The sequence below is a fragment of the Anastrepha obliqua genome, chromosome 3 (assembly GCF_027943255.1).
Source record: "Anastrepha obliqua isolate idAnaObli1 chromosome 3, idAnaObli1_1.0, whole genome shotgun sequence".
NCBI classification, from domain to species: Eukaryota; Metazoa; Arthropoda; class Insecta; order Diptera; family Tephritidae; genus Anastrepha; species Anastrepha obliqua.
This window is the reverse complement of record NC_072894.1, coordinates 58264009-58275552: the sequence shown is the minus strand read 5'-3', so window position 1 is coordinate 58275552 and position 11544 is coordinate 58264009. Positions and strand designations below refer to the sequence as shown.

General features: G+C 33.5%; 1 protein-coding gene across 1 annotated transcript; it reads left to right on the top strand.

The window, feature by feature from the left end:
- The first annotated feature begins 10282 nt into the window (after positions 1–10282).
- Positions 10283–11109, top strand: LOC129242919 (uncharacterized). The gene is made up of 2 exons (XM_054879853.1): positions 10283–10511; positions 10666–11109. The coding sequence occupies exons 1-2, from the start codon at positions 10340–10342 to the stop codon at positions 10956–10958; spliced, it is 465 nt and encodes a 154-aa protein (XP_054735828.1). The 5' UTR covers positions 10283–10339; the 3' UTR covers positions 10959–11109.
- The last annotated feature ends 435 nt before the right edge of the window (positions 11110–11544 follow it).

The following is an 11544-nucleotide window of genomic DNA, read 5'->3' as shown; positions in this document are numbered from 1 at the left end:
ATTGGTCAGGGAATAACAACCAATTATGAAATAATTAATTTTTTTGTATTAACTATTTTTTATAGAACCCCAAAAAGCCCCCATAAAACGAAAATCGAAGAAAAAATCGAAAAACAATATTTTATATTACTTTTATGAAAATAGTTAATACAAAAACCACCCTAATATGTATATATGTATACATATATGTAATGTTAAGTAAATTCTTGCCCCTTGTAAGACTAGAAACCTAATTTTTAAATTTTTTTTTGCTGATATTTACAACGCACTTCGATGGCCTAAAAATGTGAACAAATTTGAGGAATATGACATCACATTTTTCTTTTCACAACAATTTGACACACTTAATTTTACATGATCTGATGTATGTACACAAAAAATAAGTAAAAATTGATGCGATTTTTCAGCCGCTAATTTACTAAAATTTCATGAGTCATGTGTACCCAAGAGCTTTTCAAAATTCAGATTAAAAAGTTCAAGATTTAGGTGCAACTTTTTCGAATTTTTCTTAATTCGCTAAAAAGGTTGAAAACTCTATTAATAAGGTTAATGCATGAGCAATACATATTAAAAGAAAATTAAAAAAAAATTTACTTTAAAAACGTTATAAATAGTAAAAAGGCTCCAGGTGAATGGTTGATGAAAATGTATGACTTTTTTAAGCTTGAATTAGTATTCGGACAAAACTAAAATGTTTGCATTAGACAGTAAAAATGGCAAAATGAAAAGAAATTTCATTTATTTTAAGGATAATCAAGGGTACATTTTAAAATAAAATTTTCTGTGTTTTTTGTTTGTTTTTAATGTCAATATAGGACTTTTGCTCAATTACTACGACTTTCTCTTTCATTTGAGTGAAGTTTAAGCCATGTTTTCGATTTTTTTAGTGAAAAAAGCTGAAGAAGGAAACAAATCAAATTTTTCGAAAATTGTACCTGGGCATTGATGAACTCAATAGTCCTAACCGGCAGAATTTCTAATAGAACGTTGATCGAAAAATTTCGTGTTAAGAACTGGAACAGTGTATTAAATAAATTATTTCATTAGGAAATTAATATTAAATACTAATCTCTTCAAACCAGGTACCCATAAAATTGTTTAATTAAAAATTTGTGACACATTTTTGCTTAATTATATTAATTGTTTAATTCTTTCATAAAATCCAACTAGTTTTAGTTAGACAAATCCCTATTATTGATGTTAAGGGAGATAAGAGAAATTTATTTTTGTATTCACAAGTTCGTGAGCCGACATATGAAAATAACCACAATAGGCGCAGATAAATCATCGTTTAAGACATCTTATAGCTTAGACAGACGGCGGCGTTAATCGGTATTACTGGCGCAGTTAATTCTGATTAAAATTGTAGTTTGACAGAGGTTGTTTCGCGGATTAGTTAGTCAGTTGCTCACTGGATAGTTTTGTCAATAAAAGATGGACATCAGGCAACAAATTCGGGTATTAGGCCCATCACGCCCTGATACTGAGAAACAATTATTTACAAAAAAAAATATGAATTGCAAATTCTCAAACTTTAACATTAACTCGTTAATCCGAATTAACGCCACCGTTTTTCTGAATTACCTTCGACATATATGCATTAGGGTGACCCTTAATTGTATGGAGAAAAGTAATAATATTCAGATTATCGGCGCAACCCTTCGAAATATGTGTGCGGATAGTCTGAAAACTTAAATATATATATGTACAAAGTTTTAGGCGATTCGAAAAATATTTATTTCTTCTAAATTGATCGATCGCAGCCGCCGTAGCCGAATAGGTTGGTGCGTGATTACCATTCGGAATTCACAGAGAGAAAACGTTGGTTCGAATCTCGGTGAAACACCAAAATTAAGAAAAACAAGAAACAAGCACACCACAAATAGGAGGAGGAGCTCGGCCAAACATCCAAAAAGGGTGTACGCGCCAATTACATATGTTATATTATATATAAATTGATCGATATTTATTTTATAAATTTAATTTTAGTCGGTCAATTGGTTTCGTTTTGGTTACTTTAGAAAGTAAAAAATATGTGGAGCTTAAAAATTAGAAAAATAAGAAGAAATATAAAGTAAATATGGGTGGCTTAAATTAAAACAGGTAAAAAATTATCGTTTTACAGGATTATATATATAATTTTAATTATTGCAACATCTTTGTTATTTTCAGTTGTAGAATTTGTTTTCGGCGTTATTTGTCAAAACTTAAGACGTTATTTGAAAATAAAGTTTACTTATATATTGTATTATATATTTCGAATTGTTGACCGTTGTTTGCTATTACTTTTTTCCATCTTTCGTGTAGTTTGAAAATTCCCCACCGGACGGTGCTTTTGAGGCTGTACATGAATTGACTCATTCATATGAATGAAAATGCTGGTCAGCCTGTTCATGTGCCATCGATCGAAAGAAATGATGGTCGGAACTCCATTCAAATAAGCATATCTCTAGAATTTAGACAAATTATAAGATGACGTTTTTTCTTGTGTATTATACTAATTAACGGATAAGATGCATTGGATGTACCTCTTCGAAGGCAATGCGTAAAGGATTGAATGCAAGGTGGTTACTCTAACCAAATATTGTCGGTGAAATATTCTTTAATTCCCGGCTTCTTACGCATTTTCGCAGAAAAAATAGTGCATTGATACCACCCTATGGAAATCCCTACCAATCAGTCATTCGCTGGCGATGGATCGACTTCTCAATGATAATGTGTGGATTTTTCTTCCCTCAAATGTGGCAATTCTGTTTGTCAACATATACACATGGTAGAAAAAGTCTGCGTTCACCCACTGTTATAAAGTATTAAAATAATTTAACGTGTTTATCTTAAAACTCTCAGTTATTTATTTTCACTTATTTCAAAGAAAATTATTCGTAGAGGGTATGAAAAAAATTTTTTGGAGTTTGAGCTGCGTCGTGTTCAGATAACGGGATTGTAGTACAGTTTCTTAAATAGGCTGAGCAGAAAAAGTGTGCGTTCATTTCGAATAGTGACGATTATTTGCATGGCAATTACGTTAAATTTAATTTTAAATCATTCATATAGTTGACGCGGTTAAGAACAAATCTAAAGAGGGAAAAATTGATATTAGAAATACATTTTTTGTTACTATGGACCAAAGGCGAAAAGAAATAGATATTGGTGAAAGGAAAATCATTGTAAGTTTGTGGCAAAATAGTAAGAGCTATCGGGAAATCGCGAAAATTGTTGGGAGGCAATACTCCTCGGTCCAAAGAGTGATAAACAACTTCAAGCAAACGAATTGTTTGGAGTCTAAGCCTCGTTCTGGGCGTCCAAAAAAACTGACGGAAAGAGAAGAACGCAACATAACTATTCTTGTGAAGTCTAATCCACGACTAACAGCAAGCCAAATTTCAAAAGGCATAGAAGTAAAATACCAAAAGAAATTATTGTACATCCAGATAGAGTAAGAAAAATTCTAAAAAATATCGGATTTAACGGCAGAGTGGCCCGAAAAAACCCTTCATATCGCGAGTAAATCGACTTAAGCGGATGGCTTTCGCCAAGGAATACGTAAACAAGCCACTTGTGTTTTGGAATAGTGTGATTTTTTCAGATGAGAGCAAGTTTTGCATTTTCGGGATAAAAGGTCGTAAAATTATTTGGAGGAAAAACGGAACGGCACTTGGAAAGCAAAATCTGGTACCTACGGTAAACCATGGGGGAGGAGGTGCCATGATATGGGGGTGTATGGCTAGTTCGGGCGTTGGAAATACACAGTTTATTGAGTCGATAATGAACAGACATGATTATCTCGATATTTTAAAAACGAATTCGAGGGAAAGTGCAATCAAACTGGGACTCGGTGAAAGATTTGTTTTCCAACAGGACAACGACCCGAAACTCACAGCAGAGATTGTTAGGTTGCGGTTTTTGTATAATGTTCCAAAACAACTTCACACACGCCCACAATCACCTGATCTTAACACCATTGAGCACTTATGGGACGTTCTAGAAAAAAAAAACGAGAGCGTACAATAACTAGCAAGGAAATGCTTAAGAACGCGCTTAAAGAGGAATGGGAAGCCATAAGTCCAGAAATAACAGCCAAACTAGTTGGATCAATGAAAAGACGCCTTCAAGAAGTCATAAAAAGGCGTGGATATCCAACTAGCTATTAATTTTAAAACATTTCTATGATCTTAAGCCTTTTATTTTATTATTATTGAAGTGAACACAAACTTTTTCCGTTTATTTTGAATGGCCTTTTTAATTTTATGTGATCTCATTTTAAATTTGATTTTGTTATTGGTAGCGAAATACGTGTGATAGTTACGTTTAAGTGAACTAATTAAATAAAACTCATTAAAAAAAAATTCTGAAATATTTATTGTTTTGAACTTTTTGCATAGGTGAACGCAAACTTTTTCTACTATGTGTAAATGTATGTAGATAGATTTCGACCTTAGAATCATTTCCATCTAAAAGTATAATTTTTTGGAAAAACTGCTTTCTTAATCTAAGAGTTCTTCAGTTTCATTAGACGATCTTTGGTCTTTGCTCTTTGATGCAAAAAGCGATTAATTTTTTCATGTCATACACTAAATTTTGGACTGATCACAGATTTCATTTCAGCTGCAAAAAATTATCTATATATGTATGTAGGTAGTTAAAATTCCAAACGCTATTTACGAAAGTGCGCTTCTTCTAATGCATTACTTTTATAAAGATATTTATATTATTAGCTCCGGTAAACCTCTGACCGCATTTATGCTGGAAAAAAGCATAACTTTACTCGACACCTCCCAGATATAAGTATACATATGTATGTATGTACAAGGTGGCGCGCAGTTGTAAATCGCTTAAAAATAAATTCAAATATAGTTAATAATAAATTAACAAAATTTCATTTATTTAGGTCAAAATTTTAGGCAACTCAGGCATATTTGAACTTTTCGTTTTTTCTTACCGTGAAGGTCCATTCAGAACTTGAGTTGTTTTTATTAATACACCCATCCACCATTGGATGTGGCAGCATAAACTAATAAAAATAGATACAGACATATACAGCGATGAACAAAAGTATTGTAATGAACAAACTTCCAATTTAACATTATTTTTTGTCCACTTATGACGTGATTTTTAATCACAAACAAACTCGCTAGGTAGAAGGACACATTATCTAATATATTATATTCCCTTTAATTTATTTTAATATCTGTTTAGATTAACACTAATTACAAAAGAAAAAAGTTCTTATTTTAACGAAACGAAAGTATTGGCACTCTTAAGTTTTATCGGGCTTCGTATAAATTTTATTGATCTAGCCATTTTTTTCAAAAGTGCCGGTATATCTTGATAAGGAATTACGTTTTTGTGAAAAATTAAACTGCAAACTGCAGGTACTACCTTCAGTTATTGCGAATTTTGCCTATCTTTTTTTTGAAAAATGATATAAAATAGGGCAAATTATGCCCCAAGATTGATGAAAAGCAGAAGCCGCACACTATACGGAGCATAGTTCAACGCTTCAAGAGCGCATCATCTTTGCAAAGCGTGAAACGTACGTGCGAAATTATCAGGAAGGCAAAAACCCCAAGAATATCCTCCACACAAATCGCTGGGGAAGTTAAGTCAGGTATGGGAAAGTATATTCATCCAATAACAGTCCCGAGGGTATTGTTTGAAGAGAACTACAATTAACGTGTGGCTAGACACAAATCTCTCATTTCAGAAGTGAACCATAAAAAGCTTTTAGCCAACGCTAAGGAATATCTGAACAAGCCAAGAGACTTTTGAGACAATGCAGTCTTTTCAGATGAAAGCAATTCAACATCTTTCAATCTCATGGCCGGCAAAGAGTGTGGAGAAAGCCTAACACCGAACTGTAAAAGCAGAACTTTGGTGCGACTGTAAAACAAGGGGGTGGAAGAGTCATAGCTGGAATTCATTGGCCTCATTATGGATTAGAGATATTATATGAAAATCCTGAAGAGAAATGTCAAAAAAGCGCTAAAAGCTGAAATTGCCAAACTCATTTCCATCCCAACGCGATAATGACCCGAAACATACTCCTCATGGTGTGCGTATATGGCTTGCGCTCCACATTAAACATACATTATCGCATCCGCCTCAGTGGTCTGATCGAAACCCAAATGAACACTTGTGGGAAGCAGAGTTGAAGGAAGCACTGATGGAGGAATGGCAGAATATTGGGGCAGAAACCAGCCAAAAATTGGTTTCATCGATGCCAAGATGGCTGGAAGCAGTCATCCATAAACAAAGTTTGGCTACAAAATATTTATTTGTTTAATTTTACCATTTTGTTATTTTTCTTTATCTTTTAATGAAGTGTGCGAACACTTTTTTTTTAAACTAATCTTAATGAAATATAACAGATAATAAAATAAATGGAAGGGAATATAATAGATAATGTGTCCTTCTGTCTAGCGAGTTTTTTTGTGTTTAAAAAATCACGTCATAAGTGGACAATAAATAAGGTTAAAGTGGAAGTATATTGCTGTGACAATACTTTTGCTCATCAGTGTATATGTATGTATGTACATATGTATATATGTATGTATACTTATATGTATGCTCAGAATGAGGAGTTCATTTAGCTGTCTGTTAATATTGAAAATGAGCTTAAATGGTCAATAGCCATGCGCACCTCCCACATAATGATAATTTTGAAAAAAAGAAAAAAACTTGACACCTCAATTATAAATAAATCAAATTTGGTCATATTTGGAGGAAAGAAGAAACTCACACAAAAAATTGGGTGTTAGCAAAATTTTGAAAAATGGCCAGAGTCACGCTTATTTTTGGGTAAATGCGTGCATCTCGATGACGACTAAACAAATCTCGCCCAAGCTTGGCACATGTATTGTTACTAACTTCATTTAGGTTCTACGTATGTGAATATTATTGATACGTTAATAGTATTTTCATGCGTTCAGACTGACTTTCTAAGAAAATTTTACTAAAATGCGCTCGGGTACATGAAGTTCGGTCCGAAGCGAGTTTAGCACTTCCCTACTTGTTCTTAGATACAGATGCATGTATGCCTCTATTTTATCTCCCTAGTTGTATAGTAAGCAAGCACTTAATTTTTGAATGCCCCCCTTTACTATATCTACGCATGTTTTTATGAGCCAAACATCATATCGTCATCAAGGAATGGCAATGCAATATTTTTTAAAACATACATATATCCATAGACAAAAGCAATATGCATGTAATTTGTTTATGTTTTTGTTCTATTTATAGTCTATTGAGACCGCGTAGGTTTGTATGGATGCATACAAGTTGGTCCAAGCACAAGTATCTTTCTAAAAATAAAATAAAATTTACTAAGCTTCACTACTTTTATGACATTATAACTTCAAAAACAAACAAAGCAAACATTCTCACTAGTTACAGGACACGATTTCAGTTCTGTGACTCATCATTAGCGTATCCTGTAAACCAGCTTATCTAATTTTAATCGTCGGTTTCCAGCTCTTTCTGATGTATTAGTAGTTTGGAGTTTCGGTGTGAAGATTGCTTCGTGATTTTCGGGTTTTATTGCAGTGCAATTTATTAGAAGGATTGTTGGGCTGTATGGCATGGCGCGTCACATTATTATTATGAGAGGATTCAGCACTGTGACTTGAAAAATCTGTTGTTCCACCATGTATGATACTGACAGTAAACATTCTTAGAGCACAAGGTGATCTGTGTCCAAACAGGGTTGGGCATTTTGAACTACCACTAAAGTGCTCTATCACTAATTTTTTTAATGGTAGTTAGAATAAGGGTTTCATTATGACTAAATCTTCAATTCACTAAATCCGCTTATCTCGCTAATTATTTAGTGCACTATGTCCAACTCTGTGTCCAAAGAAGATATAACTTAAAATATAGCCTGCATTCGGGGCACCCTGCATATATGCAAGTGTTTGTTCATTATCATATGCCCTTAAAATAGTGGCGAAACGTCATATTTCCGGCATCTATTCGATACTATGTACAGTCATGCCCACCCATGCATATGGAAATGTGTAAGTATGTATGTACATAGAAATGTCCATATAATAGATAAATGTATTTTATCATCGCAGCTGTGAGACTTACTAAACAAACATTTTCGAGTTTTACTTGTAGCCTATGATCAGCAGTTGACTGCCCAGCTAATTATATTGTTCGCATTTTTTGTGCATGTGTGAATGCAATAGATCATTTTCATTTCCTAATGTATGTATGTACCTAAAGAAAAGAAAAAAAACAAAAACAAAAATTAGAGAGCGACCGAATTTCGGACACGTTTAGCCATAAAAATTCGGTTCGGTTTCGGTTTGAATTAGGTACACAAATAAAAAGCCAAACCCTTCTTATTTTTTATTCTTTGTGAAAAAATTCCAGACAAGAAATTGAGATTTACATGATATCGATGTGACTGGCAGCAATAATAATAAAACCAATTATTTTTCATTAAATAAAGAATTGGATACAAACACATCTGACAGAAATCTTTAGCTGCCAAGAAATTATAACATTTTTGAATACTAGTCTCAGAGCCCATATTTTCTGCCAAAAATTACTTTCAAATATCTATAAGCTCCGCCATCGAGTGTACTGGGCAATTGATCAGTGCCGCAGATCGGCTTTATACAGATTGGATGTGATTGAAACGTGCACACTTTTTCTTATTTTCTATTAATGCAAATACTGGAATTTTCAAAAAGTATAGCTTAGGCCCTAAGAAGTATTCGAATCGGTGTGGCTTCAGCCGGAATTTATCACAGTTCTGCAAAAATTAAATTAAATAAATCTAAAAAAAATAAAATGCAATAAATAAGTATCAAACATAGGTAGAATGAAGTGAAAACAAAATAAAGTAAAACGAAACCTACAAAAATATTATGTTTAATAAAATACTGATTGGCAGGTGTTCGAGTTGGAAAGAGATGGTTCTTACTGTCGAAATGATTTAAAAAACTTACATTTAGAACACCCAGTAGCAATATATTTTCTAAAGTATTGTTATATAATAATTTTTTTTTTGTAATTTTATAATATATAAAATAAATCAAAATAAAATCAAATAAAGTAAATTTAAATAATATAAAAAAATAAAATAGAATAAAAAAGTAGTAGCCAGAATGCTAAATATTTTAGGGTTGTATTATATACATATATCCCCTACAAATAACAATACAATAAAAAAGTGTCAAAAATAAATAGAATGAAGTGAAATCAAAACAAAGTAAAATGAAACAACAAAAATATTTCATAAAGTACCGATTGACACGTGTTCGAGTGGGAAAGAGATGGCGCTACTGTCGAATTGATTAAAAAAACTTACATTTAGGCCACCCAGTATACTTTCTAAAGTATTGTAAATGACCTACACATACGTATGCATGCTATTTTTATAACTTACATATGTATAAGTTATTACTAAATTAAAAGGTTTTCTGTTTTCGATTTATGACAAAAAATAAATATGTACACGTACATATATGTACATATACGTTCGGTACATATGCACATAGAACCTTATACCATTGAATGGTTGTTGATACGTACATCTCTTTCATCCCCTCCCCCGTTTAGTAGTAGTATTGCATATAGGTACACACACATATACTTATATGCATACGTACAAATATTGGAATATGCAATTTCCCACACACATTCCTACATACATACATATTTGTATATATCTGTTTATAATTGGCTCTCACACCCTTTTTGGGAGTTTGGCCGAGCTCCTCCTCCTATTTGTGGCGTGCGTTTTGATGTTGTTCCGCAAATGGAGGGACCTACAGTTTGGAAACGACTCCGAACGGCAGATAGTTTTTATGAGGACCTTTTTCATGGCAGAAATACACTCGAAGGTTTGCCATTGCCTGCCGAGGAACGATAGCTATTAGAAAAAAACCTTTTCCAATCGCTTGGTTTTTGTGTCATGCACTCGAACCTGCACACTTCCGAATAGTACTCACGCACTAAGCTATTCGGCTACAGCACCTCATAGAGAATAGTGGTATATATGTATGTATGTACATACATTCGCATAAAAAAAGTACGCACATATGTACATACGCTTGTAGCAGGTCCTTATTCGTACAAATCTTCTACCTGACACATAAAACCTTACTCCAAACAGCTGTTTGTTACATGTACGCGTAGTACACACACACGTACACATACAGCTTTATATTTCAGTCAGCTGCATAAAAATATGTATGTATATATACCCCATACGTTTGGTGCGTTTCCAACGTTTTAACATTTCTCAGTTCAAAACAATCTGTGGCACTGTGAAGTTCGCGTCTGTGTCAGTTGGAACGAGATGTGAAAGATTCATTTAAAGTTGCTCAAGATGGCACCCGGAATTTGTAAATTAAAAGATCCACTTGGACTTCTATTGTTGTTATCGATCGTACTCTTGGTAGATCTTTGCCGTTCGGATGATTCAAAAGTACGATGCAGTGCAGCGGTCGACGACGCTCTGGTCACGATTTGCATAAATGGTTTCAATACCAAGAATTTGGGTAAGAACTTTGTTCAGTACATTAACTAGTTGGCACAGAAAATACATAAAAAATCCCAATTATCTTGGAATGTGAAAAAGTAGTTTGAGAAATCTTTAAACGTGAACAGAAAATGAGCATCGTAATCGTTTTTTATGTTTTACGCACTCAACAGGTGGACCTCTGCGGCGTCGTAGACAAGCAGGCTTATTTCTGCCACCACATATTCTGCCTAACCAGTTCGTGCAGCTTGATGCAATAATGCATGCGAGAGGCAAACGCAAGCTAAGTTTGAAAAAGATGCTAAAAAAGGAATCTCGTTGGCGGCGAAGACATCAAATTACTGGTAAACGCATGCGTCGCAATTTGACCGTTAGAACGGGCGTTGCGGACGAGTGTTGTAAAAATGGCTGTACATATACGCAAATTGGGTTCTATTGCAAAAGACTTGCGGAAGGGAGAAATTGAGTGTAGTTGTCAACATGAAAAACTGTTCGAAAAATTGTCTGGAATACGTAAACATATTTTTTTCATCATTTCTAAAAGTAAAATGCAAATAGTAAAAAAATAATAATATAGCTATATAATAGTTTACTTAAGGATCACGTCTCTTGTTTAACCCACCTTCAATCAAATGAGCTCCGTGTGAATACATCTAATATTATATTTAGTACCAAAAAAACCATAAACACACAGTCCTTTATACTTACATAGTTATTGTTTGTTTATAAATCAAGTATCATACAGTGTCTTGAAAGTAAATAATAACAATTCGAAAATAAATAAAAACTTAAAAACTATTCTTTGATTGAAGTATGAACAAAAGGTATATGAGGTCAGAAGAATTGTGATGATAAGAAACAAAAACACTTTTACCTTCAAAAAATCGCTTCTGATGAAGTTTTCTTTGTCCAATTTGACCAACATTTCATTGATGAAGTAAGTAAATAAAACCATAAGTCTCAAGATCGATTCGTTAAAGTTCAAAGGCCCGATCTTCCGTCTCCTCGTAGTTACAATCGCGAGCCACATTACTGACGCATTCAAGTTTGCG

What these genes read in the sequence shown, in the direction of transcription:
- LOC129242919 (XM_054879853.1), top strand. Translation starts at nt 10,340, where the DNA reads ATGGCACCCGGAATTTGTAAATTAAAAGATCCACTTGGACTTCTATTG. An exon ending in TTTCAATACCAAGAATTTGG is followed by an intron (nt 10,512 to 10,665) that starts GTAAGAACTTTG and finishes CGCACTCAACAG; the next exon opens with GTGGACCTCTGCGGCGTCGT.